Source organism: Pygocentrus nattereri, chromosome 9 (genome assembly GCF_015220715.1).
Source record: "Pygocentrus nattereri isolate fPygNat1 chromosome 9, fPygNat1.pri, whole genome shotgun sequence".
Classification (NCBI taxonomy): Eukaryota; Metazoa; Chordata; class Actinopteri; order Characiformes; family Serrasalmidae; genus Pygocentrus; species Pygocentrus nattereri.
Window position 1 is genome coordinate 38,220,259 of NC_051219.1, and position 19,214 is coordinate 38,239,472.

General features: G+C 39.2%; 1 protein-coding gene across 1 annotated transcript in view; it reads left to right on the top strand.

Moving 5' to 3' along the window:
* The window catches only part of si:dkey-32e6.6 (extracellular matrix protein 2), a 28,912-nt gene extending 9,698 nt beyond the window's left edge, over positions 1 to 19,214 (top strand). The window contains exons 8-9 of the mRNA XM_017681519.2: positions 14,993 to 15,319; positions 16,660 to 19,214. Coding sequence (XP_017537008.2) covers positions 14,993 to 15,319; positions 16,660 to 16,837 — 505 coding nt within the window. The 3' untranslated portion in view covers positions 16,838 to 19,214. The remainder of the gene's footprint in view (positions 1 to 14,992; positions 15,320 to 16,659) is intronic.

A 19,214-nucleotide genomic window follows, 5' to 3' on the forward strand; every position in this document is an offset into this window, starting at 1 on the left:
ACCTCTGCAGGGCCCTGCAGCCCAGGGCTGCTTCATAATTAAGGATGAGCTGTGTCCCCAGAGGGCTCCTGTGGGCCGCTTGTGCTGCAGTGTGGAAGCTCAGCCAACTGTAGTGGGACAGAGGGTGGGTTAGCGGGCAGGCCAGGGTGGCTTTAGGCCATGTGAGGGAGGATTTGTGGGTTTTTTTTTTATTTACACTACAGTTCAAACATTTGGAATCAGGGTTTTCCAAAATATATACAACCATTTAGCTGCAGATACATTATAAAATCCTTCTAATACGCCAATCCTGTGAAACTTCACAGGTACTGAGAAATTATTCAGAAGTTGTCCAGAATTTAGAAGACTCTAAAATGACAGAGCAAGCTGTGTGGCATCTCAACTTATAAAATGAAAGGGAAATTCCACCAATATTGGAGGAATATAGCAGTATAACAGGAAGATGCAAACAAAGTCATTCAGAGTAGGAAGATGTAAAATGCTTAATTCTACAGAAACAGAGTGTCAATTGTTCACAGTGGTGGTGATGGGAACCAGATGTCTGAAGAGTTTAATGCCTCTGAAAGCTCCCTCACAGAAAATTATTACATAAAATTGGTTGTGAATATACTGCCTGATGTCTGAGACGCTGTTTTATGATAGTTTAGAGATCTGGTTTTGGCCTAAAACCGAGAGGTACATGAAGGATGTTGTAAGGCAATATAGACCCAAAGAAAACATGTTTTTTTATTTAGTACTATTTTACCATTATCTACCATTAATGCATAATTACAAAAACCTCAGAAGACCCATAGTTTCACTGGTCATTTTGAACAGTAAATAAAATGGCTATATTTGTGAGTACTATCTGAGCTGGTTTCTCTGTAATGCACCATTTCACATCTACTGTGAATGACCTAATTTATATAGACATTTTGACAATTTGGTGGAAATAGTGGCTATAGGTCTTGAGGCAGATAACTTGAAAAATATTTACAGTTGACTGTAAATATACATAGTATATTATTTATTATTGTTGTTCCCAAAATACTTATAGAAATATTTAAACATTTAAAACTACCTTTTGAGTTCTGGTTTATAACATTGCAACTTCCATTGTTATCATTACACATAAAGTAACAGTATTACTAACACAAGTAATTCCTAACTTGTAGGGTAGTGTGGATTGGGCGAGTGGCTAGAAGTAGAGGAAATGTTTCAGGGAGAAATGATGTGTGGAGATGGAGGGAGAATGAGAAGACATTGAGTTAAGAGAGGAAGATCCTCATGAATTTTACACTCAGGCTGAGGTTTCTGACAGGATGAATGTGTTCTCTCCTTAAGTCCTTCACATAGCATGTGTCACACAGACACGGCTGGCATTAGACAATCCAGTACATCTGTGTATGCTTTCTAGTACAACACAGCAGGAGGTCTGTCTGTTCATTAGCTCACTGACAGTCTCACTGTTCTTCCATCTATTCTCCTTCTCATTCGGTTTCTACTGAAGCTTTTCTGGCCATCCTTCAAATCTGACATGTTTTCTTGATTACTCCTCCCATTGTTACTCCTCTTTGCAGTGCTGGCTAAAGCTTTTAAAGATTTAGAGAACAGAGAGATCAGATCCTCTATGGATTATTCTGACAAACTGTTTGAAAATTGAAGCTTACTTTGGACTTAGACTTAAATCCTTTTGCTTTGAGTGACATTTTACCTGAATTATGTTGATCTTAATACAGCAAACAGCTGAACATTCCATTTTGTTGTTACCAAAACAACAATAACACAACCAAATGTTTCAGTAGCGTGGATAAAATAAGGCTCTGCATGTGGACTAAAACTCGGTAGTGACAAGTAAACTCAAAAGTCACAGGACACCGTTTTATTTTATTTTTTATTTTATGATTGACTTTTATCTCTTGGGTCATCTCAAACAAATTGTGTATGCTGAGAAAATCTGCAACAAACACCACCTTCAGCACCGCATCATGGAGGTTTGTGACAGCATTTCTCCAGAGATTGTCATGCGGGTTCATAACGATTGGATCCTGCACCTTTAGCTCTGTGTTCAGCACCAGGGACAGCACATTGAACATGTCAAATAGCTGTGCATCACAGGCAACGTTCCCAGTTGTTGTTGCAACTTTCTGTGTTGATAACTTTTGAACCACAAGAGATATTGCAAATCTAATTGCGGCAATCGATTTCTGAAACAATTCTGGTCTTCTTTGATCTGCTATATGACCACCTTCCCATTTGGAAAAACTTGCCCTTGATCCAATATGGCAACTTTCACGATGGTGGCCATGTTATGGACATAGCCTAAAAGATAGGCCCCCTCACCCATTACTTGCTGGGGTATTCAGATATGTCATTTTCCCTTTCGTTTCTGAAATAAAACACTATCCTGTGACTTTTGACTCACCCTGTATTTTGAAAAATAGGTTTTATCCATGATAAATGTAAATCTTTCAACTTCTTTTCAAAAAGAAAAGATACACAATAGTGTATATATTATTTTCACAAGTTAAAATGTAGGGGTCAGGGTTTTGGACAGCCTATGACTGATGGTTTTGTATATATTTAGCTTATTGCTATCTCAATCAATGTGTGTTGTCTGAGTACATAACTTTTAAAAGTAGTTTTGCCTTTATGCAAAAATCTAAATTAAAAGTGATGTGTATTTGTCATGTCAAGAGGTTGGTATGCTACACTATTTTGGTGCAGTGTAGTGAGTGATGCTATTTACCTCCATGTGGTAGACCAGGGTTTGATTCCGTATCTGGACATGCACACTATGCTATATCAACTATAACACTATGCTGTATCCCCACCTGGACATGCACACTATGCTGTATCAACTATAACACTATGCTGTATCCCCACCTGGACATGCACACTATGCTGTATCAACTATAACACTATGCTGTATCCCCACCTGGACATGCACACTATGCTGTATCAACTATAACACTATGCTGTATCCCCACCTGGACATGCACACTATGCTGTATCAACTATAACACTATGCTGTATCCCCACCTGGACATGCACACTATGCTGTATCAACTATAACACTATGCTGTATCCCCATCTGGACATGCACACTATGCTGTATCAACTATAACACTATGCTGTATCCCCATCTGGACATGCACACTATGCTGTATCAACTATAACACTATGCTGTATCCCCACCTGGACATGCACACTATGCTGTATCCCCATCTGGACATGCACACTATGCTATATCAATTATAACACTATGCTGTATCCCCACCTGGACATGCACACTATGCTGTATCCCCATCTGGACATGCACACTATGCTATATCAACTATAACACTATGCTGTATCCCCACCTGGACATGCACACTATGCTTTATCCCCATCTGGACATGCACACCATGCTATATCAACTATAACACTAAGCTGTATCCCCATCTGGACATGCACACTATGCTATATCAACTATAACACTATGCTGTATCCCCACCTGGACATGCACACTATGCTGTATCAACTATAACACTATGCTGTATCCCCACCTGGACATGCACACTATGCTGTATCAACTATAACACTATGCTGTATCCCCATCTGGACATGCACACTATGCTATATCAACTATAACCCTATGCTGTATCCCCACCTGGACATGCACACTATGCTGTATCCCCATCTGGACATGCACACCAAGCTATATCAACTACAACACTATGCTGTATTCCCACCTGGACATACACACTATGCTGTATCCCCATCTGGACATGCACACTATGCTATATCAACTATAACACTATGCTGTATCCCCATCTGGACATGCACACTATGCTATATCAACTATAACCCTATGCTGTATCCCCACCTGGACATGCACACTATGCTGTATCCCCATCTGGACATGCACACCATGCTATATCAACTATAACACTATGCTGTATCCCCATCTGGACATGCACACCAAGCTATATCAACTACAACACTATGCTGTATTCCCACCTGGACATACACACTATGCTGTATCCCCATCTGGACATGCACACTATGCTATATCAACTATAACACTATGCTGTATCCCCATCTGGACATGCACACTATGCTATATCCCCATCTGCACATGTACACTATGCTATATCAACTATAACACTATGCTGTATCCCCACCTGGACATGCACACTATGCTGTATCCATATCAATAAGAGTCATTGGGCAAGACACCTAACATCACATTTGCCTACTTCTTTCACATTGGTTAAAACTCTCAGCCTGTCTGGATAAGACAATTTAACACAGTTGGAAGCAATTTCATTTTATATTAATATGGATTTGAATTGATGTTTTCATAAATGGGGAACTCGATAGAGAAAAAGAAAAAATATCTTTGAAATTTGTAATGATTACAGTAACAGTCTAAATGAAAATCTAAGGAATAAAAAGTAAGTCTTCTCACTCAGAAATGTAATTTAGTAAAAAGCCAAGTATTCCATTTACAATAATGCTTGAGTTAAACATTTCCACCCCTGCTCATCTCTCCTCCTCTACTACTTTCGTCACCATCTTTCATTGTAAAAAAATCAGACATCATCAGCGTAATTCTTGTCACTGTTGTTTTATCCATGTTTGACAGCAGACTTTATGAGTTCTCAGTACGTTTGAGTAATCTATTACTGTCATCTTCAGTACAGGCCCAATGTCAACTTCACTGTCGCACTCTCTAAACACCAGCGCCGCTAAATGATGTTGTTCCTAACTTTTTAATACTTGTGTGTTTGTGTGTCTGTGTGTGTGTGTGTGCTGTCCTGTGATCTACCCAGCCACTCCTGCACCATGCTATTATCTCAGTATAAATCTGAGCCTTTCCCCGACTGAGACTTTCACTGTCTGCTTTCATCTTCTCACTGCTTGTAAGTGCCTGTCAGTCCAAATAAGCTCCTTAAACCTGCTCCCTGAACCCAGCCTAACTACCATCTCCATCCCTTTCCTCCCCAGACAGCCGTCAGCCTTAGAGCCTCCATAAAGCCCCCAGTCTATACCGAAACTTGGTGCTCATCTCACAAACCTTTACACGTTCCTTTAATAGCTTTCCTGCACACAGCACAGCTGCTTCGTAGTTCACAGCATTGAAGCGACAGTTCAGCCATAAATCTAATTTGTACATTTCCCCCTTACCCTGTATGTGGTTGATCAACCAAGACATGATTGCTATTCAGAGTTTGCCTATTTAGCATTGTACTGGAGCTACAGGGCTAAAGTAGTTAACAAGCAAACAAAGTTAAAGTCAACTTAAAATTAAAGCCTGTTTTTTGACCTTGTTAATTTATGTTCTTGGTCAGATCTGTTGGATCTCTTGTCACAGTAGCCATAAAATGCAATTTCCACCTGTTTTGGAGGAGGTTCCTCAGCTGAACTATGCAGTTTTTCTTCGGTACATATATGTATTTTTGTCTTTGTAGGTCATCAAACAAGTCAATGTTTATAAATGTGTATTTATTCTGTTTAAATTCTGTTGTCTATTGTGGCAGTTGTGCATGATTTTTGATACTGAGAAAGCTGCAGCTATGCCATCCACTTTATCTCAGCACATCCCTCATTGCTCATTAGCAGCTCAATATAGTCACACACAGAGCCACCAGCAACTATAATAATAATATTTCTATAGTACTTTTCATGCTTCTGGCAGCTCAAAGTGCTTTACAGACAGGTCATAAAGCTTAGCAGTAATACAATAAATTATGAGTATTAATTTGATTTCATATAAGAAATCAAATTATCAAATTATCAAATTGACACAGATCAAATTAAAAGATAAATACCATGAGATTTAGAATTTTAATTAAGCACAAAGTTAAGGTGATACGTATTTAGATGCTTTTTTAAAGTGATCACTGAGCTTGACTGAGCAATATAAGGTGGAATTGAGTTCCACTGTTTTGAGGCATAATGACTGAATGAGGCCTCCCCATGTTTTCTGTATGTTATAGATCAATATCTGCAGATATAAAATTACGTGTTGGAGCATAAACTGACTGGCATTTTCTTATGTAAGTGGTGTTTTAAGGTGATTTAGAGCCTTAAAAACTAGTAGCAGAACTTTAAAATCTAACGTCAATGATACAGGTAGCCAGATGAGCTCTTTTAAAACGAGTGACAGGATCTCTCAGTTTCGTTTTTGTTTGGATGCTGCTGCATTTTGTACGAGTTGTAAGGATTGTATTGTTTTCTGAGGAAGTCCAGTAAGAAGATCATTACAGTGATCAACTCTGCTTTTAACAAATGAACCAATGAACAAGTGTTTCTGCATCACTCTGAGATAGAAAATGCCAAACTTTAGCCTTTATAAAGTCTCAAATGGAAAAAAAAGCTTCTTTACTGCGTTTACTTGCAGGATAAAACAAAGCTCAGAGTCTAAGATCACAACCAGGTTTTGTACTTCAGGTTTAGTATATGAAGCTAAAGATCCCTCCTTCTCAGAAAGTGTTTATCTCTCAATTTTAGTACTAAGCATCAATATTTTAGATCTTTCATGATTTAAAGGTAGAACATTTGGTGATAAATATAATAATATCTGGCACACAGTGTTGGAGTTAACCTGATAACACAGTTACAATGAAAAAATAAATTGATGAAGTCGATTTTCATTTTATCAGCAAATTGCCACTAGGGAGCCTGCAAAAAGAGACCAAGCACATGTCATCATTTAAAAGATAAATTCTTGTTTTTCTCTATTTCTTCTATCAAAACATAATGGCTTGCTGCTGATGGTGTTTGCCTGTCTCGAAATCTCAAAACATGTTTTTGAGGCAGACCCCATTGCAAGTAGGCAGGGAAAAATAACATTAACAAATAATATCATGTTTCACCTCCCCGTCCCACCACCCCGTCCCACCACCCCGTCCCACCACTCCCACCTGTAATTTACCCCTTAAATCCCAGGCTTATTACATACTAAGACAAACTAGCTAAGATGTTCTTAGGCCATAGAAGTGTGTAGTAAAACTTTGGGCCCTGGTCTTTTATGGGATTAAGCAAAAAAAGCTCAGCTAGCTCAGAAACTCTCCCTGATACGTCCTTGATGTTTCACATTCTGGAAGGAAAATGCCTCAAACTATGTTGAGTTGGTTAGCGTTCTCATATAGACTTGTGGTTACTGACGCTGTATGACATACTGTTATCTATAAAAATGGACAAATTACATTGTACAGCTAAAAAAGTTAGTAACAACCACCTTTAACCTAGAATTTCATCCTTACTTTTATCCATTTTTATTTCACGCTTTAAAATGCTGACATTCACAAGGCCAGTAGTTCATTTAATTGCTACTTCTTTATTTGCTACTTCATGTCTTTGAACTATAGACTGTAAATGCATAGCAGGCCACATAATGTATCCTTGCTTACTCACAAAGCCAGTGGCACGCTTAAAAACACCAGGCTTCCTCCCTCCTCACCCCTCCTGCCCCTCCCTAAGACCCTTGCGCTTGCTCATAAACTCTCATTCCGGGTTCGGGTTACTCTTAACAGCTTTCACAATGTGCTCCCTTAAAAGTCCACTCACTTATACACGTAGTCATGTTTTTTTCAGTGTATTCTTAATGTAAAAGTATGTATAAGCACAGTGAGGCATGTGAAGCTGCTACAAAGTAATAATGAGCTTCCTTTATCAGTGACCCAACACTGACCGCTGATTTCACGTGTGTGCTGTTTGATCTAATGTCGTGGGAACGCATGGTGCTCGGGGGTGAAGGCCCTGTGGAGATCCACAGGGGGGTGATGCCCCAGGGCTCATGTGTGCGCAAATCTGTGCTTGTTTGCGTTTGCTGTGTGAGAAATGGCATGGGGGTCCTGTGTCAGTGGGAGAGCTCCCATTTGTTTCTGGTTAGATCGGAGCCAGGAACAGGATGTCTAGGTCCTGCTGTGGGCCGGAGAGGCAGGAGGGTTGTGGATCGGTTTGTTGCAACACTGAAAAAAAGTGATGGACTGAATTTATTCCATTCAAATGTGTACATTATTTACATATCAATAAAACAAGTTACATTAGGACAGTTTTGCTTTTTTTCTATTTCCACATTTGAAAATTAATGCACTGGGCATTACCATTACTGTTTCAGAGTTTGAGAGGTTGAGTGGTTGAGTTTCCAGTTTTCAATTCCCCCCAGATACAGTCAAGACATGTTTGATGTTTAGATTTTGCTTCTATAGTTCAGTACTTGAGCTACAAGACTAACATTGCTAAGACTAGAGGTCAGTAGTCACCCAAATCTTTTCTGTAAATACATCCATAAAACTTTTCTTACACTGCATCAAGGTTTTCAATAAGGTCACACAGATTGTCAGTGTGGTTTAGACTGACTGTGAGCTATAAAAATGAACAAAAGTTCACCATGTAGCTGAACGCTACGGGCAGCTACTTTAGAAATTCAACAGATGTTCTACTGTATTCTGCCACCCCGCAGCATTCACTTGAATGCACATCATGCAGGCACACGGACGCCTTTTGCCATTTTGATTGAATACATTCTGATTACAGATTAAGACTGAGGTGTCTATATCTCACTCTACTCAACAATCTGATGGAAAATCTGCTTACATGCTCACTACAAATAATCAGATCCAAAATTACATGCATGCATAGAGAACCACTGTGTAGACGTTACCATGCCAACCAGCATCTCATAGTCTAGTCAGAGTGAGATGAGCAGCAGTGAGCAGTGCTTGTGTTTTAATTACTTTAAAGTGATGTCAGACTCCTCACTTGTCCTTATTAAAGAAGGCCGAGAGGAAGACGTCATGTTCTGAGACACATAAGCTGGATGTCCATCCCATCACCGTCTTTTAAAGATCAGAGCATAAACTTTGTCTCCTCTGCAGACCAGTTTCTGCTCCCGCCATGCTGAACATTATAAACGCTATGACATGATGCACATGTGCACAATGTACTTAAACGTTCTGATTGGAAATGTTATCAGATGGCATTTAACAGATTATTTACAGGATTTACCACCTCCTTAAATCAGTTCAAAATTGCCTCAAATGGACTAGTATATTCTGACTGAGGTGTATACCTGGACGCATTCTATTCCAGTTGAGCTATTAATCATATTATTAACGGATTATTAGGCTCCATGTAAACATGGCTGGTGAGTCATAGTGTGCTCTAAACCACACTGACAAGCATGTGTGACCTGAATAAAGTCCTGCATACAGTTTTGTATATTTAGAGAAAAGATTTGGGTGACTTTTGCCTCGTAGTGTTTGTTAACAGTGTTAGCTTTGTAGCACTAAAGAAGGAAAATTCGGACACTGCACATGTCATGGCTGATTGACTATATCTGAGGTATGTGGAAAATATTTAGCTTTCTTTAAGCAGTGATATTATTATTATTACAAAGTAATACTATTCATTTTTTATAATTTTATTCATGTGGCAAAGGATGCACACATTTGAATCATTTAAACCCAATGAATCAAATGTATGATGCTTCTGTAGCCAGGCTGAAGGCATTCTGCTGTGGGCAAAGAGCGGGAATCACAGTGGTGGGGGGTGTTGGGGGGGGGGGGGGGGGTCAGGGTGAACTGGAGGACATGCTAAGCTTTCGTTCAGAGTGCTAAAAACACAAGCTAGCATTCTGCATGGTGAGATTTTGCTTTAGAAAAACGCACACAACAGCAGTTTCATAATGAGTTATGTAAAAGTCCCCCTGCCTGAGGAGACGACTGGGAGCAAACAGCTGGGCAAATATGAGGCAGGAGGCACTGAGCCAAACACACTCACAAATAAAAAAAATAAATGAAGGTTACCTAACCAGAAAGTTTTTGTAATCTAATCAAGAACTGACAAAATGCAGCTATGGCAGGATCCCTTGTCTTATCTGATTCACAAAGCTGGAAATGAAGGGAGTGGGGCAGGCCGGGCTCAGGCCTGCACCGCAGCATCCCAACCGGTGAAATCTGCCTCATCATGACGGCGGCTGTCCTGGCCAACATGTGTGGGGGTTGCGTAAGCTTGATTGTGTAACTCTGGTTACGGTGTGTGCCCGTGGACGTGTGGTGGCATCGACAGAATCTCTGCTTCTTGTTAAGCCAGCGCTCCCTCAGGAACCCTCCCACCATGTCTTATTGATTGCTTTTGGCTGATTGGCACAGATCCACAAAGGAACAGGGTCTTAGCTCCAGCAGATCCAACTCTGGCAGCATCAGCCAATAACCCTGAAGATCAAAACCACTTTTACAATCTGTCACTCTTTGAACGCTGTAATTACGCCTTATTCACTTTTTTTTACAAGGCTGTGTTTAGTGCTGGTTGGCTGTTGAGGTTTTTTCCCATGCAGAGTGTCCATCTTTGTAATTTTGCAATGACTCTGAACAGCTTTGACAAGGTTGACTTTGAGCTTAAACAATTTGTCGATTTATTGGCAAGGATTATGCAGTTTTCACCATGTTTGAAAAAAAAAACAAGTAAGCTATCTGGTATATTAAAATCATGATTTATTTTCAGCTTGAGTTTCCCCCAAATTCTGTTTAAACCGTTTTGTAGGTCCGATTTTACAGGAGTTTTTTTGGACTACGTTACGTGTCTTTATATAATACACGTCACACACACAGGCTCGAAAAGAAGATCCGGCTGGATGTTCTGGTCTCAAATGAAAACTCAACAATATATCAATGTAGATATGATGTCAATAGTAGATCATTCACGCAGAAGACATTTACCAAGTTTTTACTGCGTTCTCTTTGAATATTTCTTAAACTAACTTGTTTATCAGATTCATCCGTGCAGGGAAGGGAAGGGGTCCAAGAGCCACCAATGTTAGATAATGTTCTTCTGTCACTGTGATGTCATTTTAAATTTTTACTTTTTTTACATAATTTGAGTCTTCTCTGTTGCATGTACTCCCTGTGTCTGTGTTACTCCAGGTGCTCTGGTTTCCTCCCACAGTCCAAAGACATGCACTCAGGCCAATTGGACATGCTAAATTGTCCAAGGTGTTTCCTGCGTTCTGCCCAATGACCGCTGGGATTAACTCCAGCTCCCCTCACGCTCCAAAAGAATAAGCGGCTTGGATAACGAGTGTGTGAGCGTTTGAACATCATTTGAGTCGAGCATAAAATAAACACACACACACACACACACACACACACACACACACACACACACACACACACACACACACACACACACACACACACACACACACACACACACACACACACACACATCTTCTGGGAGCTGGAGCCTATCCCAGCAGTCATTGCATGTCCAGGACAGGTCACCAGTCCATCACAGGGCAAATAAAAATAACAAAAAATTCTATTTGTAAATTAAAATTTGTAAAATAAGAGTTACTTAACCTCTTAAACTCCTTGGAACCACCGGTGGTTCCAAAACACACTTCATCACATTCTTCATAACTTTCATATTTCATAAACTCTGTTCAAAAAGTGGGTGTTGTATGAGGCTGTGACTGTATTCTTTGCAGTCAAATAGGTGGGTAATGTATTTTTTAAACTTTACAGTAAAAGCAGCTACTGCTAAGTAGTTGTCTGCTGAATGTTGACCCATTTTCCCACAAATCTAAAAACTATAAACAGCGTCTTTTCAGTGATCTGCTCTGTAAAAATTATTTTTACAAAATAATACAAAGAGCATGTAAGTATTTTGGCTTTCAGCTGTAAATGTTAAGCCTATAGCAATATGTGTGATCATAAAACACATTTTCTGTTAATTTGAGGGGAGCTTTTACAAAAATAAATAAATAAAATAAAAATTTACACTTATATCATGCAGTTACTGAATAATTTGCCTTATGATTTGGTCATGTACATTCTTCAGATGGACAAGCGAAAATATACCCTGGATACTAAGGGGATAACAGAAAACTAAAAACTGCTAAGAAAGCTAGGAAGCTTTTTGGATAAAAGACTTTAGTAGAATTTATCCAGATTAACTGATCTTAAATAAAGTTTCCTAAGTAACTAAGGGTTATACCAGAAATTGAGCACACAAGCAAACTAAGCTATAAATAAATAAATAAATAAATAGGTTAGTGTTAAGATGTTAGTGTTTTACAGTGAAGGAACACCCACACCCTTGTTAGCTGTGTTGTGATAGCGATGAAGCCCATGTGTTTGGGATTTGATCATGACTAATACTGAAAGAAAAGTGGACAAAACCTTTTTTTTGATGATGAATGTTCTTCATCCATGGCAGAGCTATATCCTCAAAAGCCATGCTGACTGCAGACCGCACATCCAGCAGTGCTATGAGCGAACTGGTGCCAAAGGAAATGTGCTTCTCAGTCTTCCGGCCTTCTCTAGTCACACACAACAACATGAACACACACACGCTCGTGCATCTACATTTTCTCGTTTGTGGCTCACGCTAGCTCTGGCAGCCAAATGCAGGGTTAATGACCTGCCATGGGGCCCGGCCTCAAAGCAAACACTGGTGAATAACTTCCTGCCCATATAACATCTTCAGTCCTTCAGGAAAACATCAACCACAGATAATACGATGTAAACTCTGTGCGCTGACCATAAACTATACTTTCACTTGGTCTTGTATGAAAACAAGTTTTATTTGCTCTCACTTCACAAGGCAATTAAAGTATTTTTCTTGTGTGCTTATGTGGGTTTCAGCAGATTTGTTGTGTCTTACTTTGTGAAGTGTTTAGATAGCCCCCACCAGACAGACCACATTTAGCTGCCAGCACGCCTGTACCAGGTATTCAGTGTTCTTAATGGCTTGGTTCAGGCGTGTTGGGAGCTGGTATATTTTGTAGGTTAACAGTGTCTTATTAGTTGGTATAAGTAGATGTAAGAACCAATTGACAACTGAAGGCAAAATCGTTTTATTGTTCAAAATAGTAATAATAGTAATAGTAATATTAATATAGACTGTAATTGATTACACAGCAGGAGATGAGTGTTTATGTTTGATTTTCAGTCACTTCTGAATTGTTCCCAACTCTGCCTTTCGTCAGTTAGACTTAATGTGCCCTGCACCATTCATGTTATCTGCACTTATTTGTGGGATATCAGTATAAAAATACATTACAAAGAATTTAAACAAGCATATATGATGACCTGGATATCCATATACGTAGTAAAATAAAGATACTACATAAAATAAAGAACGTTCTAACACAGTTTTAACAATAAACTGTCTTAAATGCTGGAGTTAATGTCAGTGGACAGTAGTAAGTACATGTAACTGGTTACTGTAGATAATTATTTATGTATCTGTACTGAAGTTTTTCTGTTATGGGCGACTTTTTACTTTCACTCCGCTACATTACAAAGACAAACATCCTACTTTTTCCTCCACTACATTTTGTGAAATCTGTCGTTCCTTTTAGCTTATGTGTGTATAAAAACACAACATGTCAAAACGAAAGAAGCGCGAAGCAACAGCACCAATCAGGGCACAGCGCTCAGTTTGTTTTGAGTTTGTTTTGACCTGTTGGACATACCGACCCAGTTCACGTATTCGGTTCAACGTCAGCGGAGTAGCGTAAAATTTTGAGAGGGTCTATTCAACATAAATCATAAATGATGGACTGACCTAACTGACCTAACTGTGTAAATAGAGCACAATATAGAAATATGTCCACATATGCAGTCGTGACTGACGCGGCTTTTTTCTGATTTTATACAAACACCATTTCATTTTATAGTAAATTAGTTTGGGCTGGTTTATGTTTATGAACAGAGGCCTACAGATCAACATAGTAAAGGAGCTCATCTGTGATCCTGAGTTTAAAACCAGTTTTTATTAAACTTAAACTTGTAACTAAGTTGTAAATAAATCTTAAACTGAAACTTTGCTTGTGTGTAAAAGTGATTTCAGAGCCACTCGGTTCTCCCTGATGGAAACTGTTTACCTTCAGTGTTTTGTGCTTATGATCATTTTAATAGACATCAGCGTCACTAATTAATGACTCTGTTAAAAGACTGGTTTACCAAGAGAGACGCTGGAGTATTTTCACCTAAAATGAGTTCATGAAGAGAGTCTTGTTACAAAAATGATAACAGGACATCAGAGCCAGAATTAATATTTCAGTACTTTTACTTCTGATACTTAAGTACATTTGAAGGTAAATACTTTAGTACTTTTACTCAAGTGGAGGTCTAAAGGGAGGAACTTCTACTTTTACTGGAGTAATATTTTACCTTGGGTATCTCTACTTTAACTCAAGTACATGATTTCTGTACTTCGTCCACCTCTGGTTAATGTAGAACTTCTAATTCTCCAATCTTTAGCCCTGAAAGTTGACGTGTAGACTGGTGGTCACCATAGCAATGCAAATAACAGTCTAGCTACTAGCTAACGAAAAGGCAAAGAGAAAGATTAAAGACGAGCATAGATAATTTGGAGATGATTGGCCTTATTTGCATTTATAATCACTCAGCTTGTTTACTGATTAGTTTATTCTGCAACAAGAAACTGTCAAAAAGTTGCGATGCTGAAATCAGATTCTTGTTTGAATTTTCTCGTTCCACCTTAAATGGTGCAGCAGTTACATTCTGGTGTCTCAGGCACCATTTAAGGTGGAACGGGAAAATTAAAAAAATAAGCCAGCGAATGAGAGGCCTTTTATGAAGACTTCCGCTTCATAAAAATTTGAAAGCTGAGAAACATTTCAAAGGAAATTAGTCCACTTTTGGAAAAGTTCCCTGCCAGAAAAACTGCTATTCATGAACTAAAACTTAAAGCAGAGCAAAGTAAGTCATATTGTATTTGTTAGCCTATACTAGTACATTCATACATCCTGAGACATATTTATGGCCAAGATGGTAAAATGGACATAAAATGTTGTGGCTTCCAAAGTGGTTTGATTCTTGTTGAAAGGACCTAATGGCTCTTCTTAACATTAGGGTTGCTGACCCCTGGACTTTACCAATGGAAGTTTTTTCTACAACAGCCTGAGCCTTTTTAAGAACCTTTATTTTTAGGAGTGTAGTCCAGGCCACACATAGAGTACATCTCTCTCTTTCTTCCCCTATTCTCACAGGAAGTTGGAGGCTCTGGACATGTCTCACAATCAGTTGTCTGTGGTGCCCCCTTACCTGCCCAGAGTTTTACGGCAACTATCTCTCCAGCACAATCACATCCGTGCTATCCCCCATTACACACTGAGCCACCTTCGCCCAGGCCTCCAGTCCCTGCGCCTCTCTCATAACCAGCTGGTGGAGGAGGGGCTCCTGGGAAAGTCCTTCCGGGGTGCCTATAAAACACTGGTGGAACTTCTACTGGACAACAACTGGCTTGAAAGTCTCCCGGAGAACATCCGCCACTTCAAGCACCTGCAGCTGCTGCGACTGGATCACAACCGCATCACGTGAGTATGAGTGGAGTTTGGAGTCTGACTGTTGTCTCCACACAGCCTCTGTAGCCAGTCTCTTCTAACATGCTCTGAAAACTCTCTACACAAATTTGTCTCGCCTCATGATCCTTAAGCTCCAGGTCTAATTCATATCAAGGCAGAGGTAGAAGACTTTACTTTATGAAACTAGATTCAGACGTGATTGTGAAGCCTAAATCAAACTTTTTTTGCAGTTTTTCATCTTAGCATATTCATACTACAGTGCTGACCTTATCCACTCGGCATGTAGGTAGTGCAACCTTTAGAGATCTACAGTTATTATTGCTGTTTTATCATATAAAATATAATATAATATATATATATATATATATATATATATATATAAAATAAATAGTGATTTTCTGGATGTTAGTGTGTTTGTTTACCCATTTCCACACCTCTCCTCGAGGAAGCCCAGTATTGTATGTAGTTAAAAGCAGCTCCTGGTTTGACCAATCAGTGCTCAGTAAATTGAGCTCATGATGTAATTGATAATATTAACTAGTCTCTGTGGCGGCTGTGAAGGTGTCAAGGAAAAATATGGACCCAAGAAATTCTTGTTACTTTTTATTATTTTTATGTTTATTTGAATTATGAATGTGACTTTATTCTAATGTATATTGTGATAAACTACCACTGCTGAGGTAAATTATTTAAAAATTTGCTTAGATGCCTAAAACTTTTGTGGTATCAACTGTAGGTTTAGAATCTGCACTTTCAATAGAATTCCTTCACATCTTTCAATAAGCTAGTGAGATACAGGGATTCACTGTAACTTTGAATCTGAACTCAGTTTGTGTGTCGTGCCTTATTCCCATCGTCACTCCATTCACCCTCGCTTTCTCCTCTCTTCCCTCACAAAATCCACTCATAGTTTTTATTGGTTTGGATTGCCTTTCAGAGTCATAAGCTTGTCGCTGCCTTCAGGCCATCCTATCCAATTATGGCAGGCTGAAGAGTGTGCATGCCCTACCCAAGGGAATAGTGCACTGCATGAACTGAAAACTCCAGACTAATTAGAATATTTGTGTGTTTCCTTTGGCAGCCTGCCAATAATTGTGTGGATTCAAACATACAGTACATAGCTCTGAATCCGCTTGTCATGTTTCCATAGCTCTGCGACACGGAGCCTTACCAAACTCTACGTCTCTAGAGACATGACCAGAAAAACAACTTAACCAGCATCATATCTGGAGCTCAGGTCTTTCTTAAAGGATGTCATTGACTATACGCATGTGCTATGTGCTGAAGTATGCGTCAGAGGTTTATCTGTTTATAACTCATATATGTATATGTATATAATCAATGTTTTCCAGCTCTGTCCCAGTGAAGTCCGTGTGTAAAGTCAGAATGACTGAATCCTCCCCTCTGGTGGCTCTGCACCTGGAGAACAACCACATCAATGTGAAGAAAATTCGCCGCACCGCTCTCTCCTGCATCCGGGACCGTCATGGGGTCATACTAGAACCTCAAACTACTAATGAAATCCAGTAGAGCCCTATGAAATGCATCAGCACTTTTCTGCTCAAGTTCTTTTAACTACGTCTGGTGCTAAAATACAATCGTCAGAATTATTTATTCAGTTATAAATTAAGAGCATGATATTTCTATGTTTTTTCAGTCAATGTTTGTCCTTCCCATCCTCATTCCTCTCTCCATACCATTGCAGTACTATTGCTTATTCTGTAAACAAGACTGTTCTTTTTGGACTTGGTCTTGATGCCAAAGCTATTTCAGTATTTGCTGATATCTGTGCTGGTATTACAGTTCTTTTGCCAAATGTTTGTAAGTGTATAAACTGTCTTTTCACAATACTTGATGATCTTTTTCTGCAGTCTATGTTTGTTCTTGTTTCTTTATCATGATAAACAAGGTTTATGTCAAATGTCTTCTTGATTCACGTGTATATGAATCATCCCTTACAACAAAAAGCAATACCACGATGACAACTGGCAGTGAAAATTTCAGAGCCTGCAATGATAATGTTTGCATGATGTCTGCTAGAGTTTAGCCAACGGTGATAGTACAGGTTTATAGGCCACTGATGTCCATGCCATAAATAGTTTATATAATTGAACCCATTTATATGGGTTACTAACTGGAAGTCTGTCATACTGTACTCAGAATGGAATACAATCATAGGCTTTGCGTGAGTAGGTAAATAACTTAAAAGGACTAAAAGAAAATCTGAATGACAAGGTAATGAGATGGAGCTTATGGGCTGTGAGGTCTTGTGCCTTCATGTCTGAGTAGGGCCGCTTGGCACAGTCGATGCCAGGGCCCTTGGGTACGGAAAGGTTCACTTCAGTGCATTAGAACCTTACGTTTTTCATAACCATAAGCTTGAGACGCCTTGAAGTTGCCATAGAATGCATTTGTTCAGTATTTTCGTTCTCTGACGTCTATGTAGAAGGTATGTTGCTTTGGTCAGGCTGAAAAATGCCCAAATATGGTTTTACATGCCCATTTACATCCATATGATTTGGCTCTAGAATGAAATGAGCCGTTTCCCTTTTTCATTGGGGTCATGAATAATTTGATGAGCTCTGATTTGCTGGTTTACAGTGAGGCATCATGTGGCTCACACAGAAGCAACATGTCGAAACTATTTAGTTAGCTATGCTAGTTATTTGGCGCTTGCTAGTAGCTAACTCTACCTACACTAGCTACTTGCTTTCGATCTCAACAGCAACACAAAGTAGACTAAAGTTGTTCAATCACTATGAAACCTTCATTTTAAGATGATCTATCTTCAAACGTCAAAAAAATGGATAAAATCACACAGCATGGCTGCTACTTACAGGTTGCAGTTGGGGTTGTGATGCTAATAAAGTTGGAAGTGTTTCATCATCTCTTTAGTGTCAAATGTTGAGCGGAGCTGCTAGATAATGTCCAAGGTTTGATGAACTGTACAGAGCGAAATGTGCAGAGCAAACGAACAAGTTTAAATTCAAGTTGTCTTGTTAAACATGTTGAAGCTTGTTTTGGGAATCTTCCATTCCACCTTAACGCACATTCTGGCACCTGTACAAGCTGCAGCATTTAAGGTGGAATGGAACATTCGACTAAGAATTTGGTGAATAGGAAGCCAGCTTGAGCTTTGATTAAAGATGAACATCAGCCATGCTTTTGGAAGTTCGGGGCCTTGTCGACTTCCCCTTCACAGTCTGAAACGGACATTTCTGCACATAGCCTCCATTTTCATTCCTGTTGCTCTGTCACTGTTGTTTTGATGGGCTAGAAAGTGGGCTGTTGCATGTAGATTTTCAGGGTGTAAATATTAATGAGTCAAGATTGTTACAGAACAGTTTAGGAGTTTAGGAGAATTGTCCTCTTTAAGGTTCCCTTTTGCATATGTGGGATTTCCATTTGAAGGAGTAGACAACAGTATTTGAAATTTCTTGTACCTGTCAGTTCCATGTACTGAACTCTATTAACTCAACTATGCCAATGTAAATACAGTTTCTTCTCCTATTTCATATTAAGCTGTTGTCTTCTATAGTGTGTTCTCTGGTTTGCGTAGGTCTTCATACAAAGGCTGCTGGGCAAAGTGATAGAATGTTTGCTCCTTTCTAAGTAAATGTAATAAAATTTCACCCCAGGGACTCCTTTGGGGCCAAGAGAGCAGAAGTGCAATCAAAATCAGAGCAGAAGTAGCACTACAGTGATTATAGAGTGTAAATGCAAAATGAATATAGAATCTGGACCACAGAATCAAGGGGCAATGGAACATTCTAGACTTATTGCCTTTGCAGAAGAATTGGCTAGGGGTCTGGGGGGAAATCATTCCCTATTTGAAATTACCTAATAGTTTTTCATGTGCTTAGGGCTGGGCATGAAAACCATTGTAAAAATAGTTGATTTATACCTG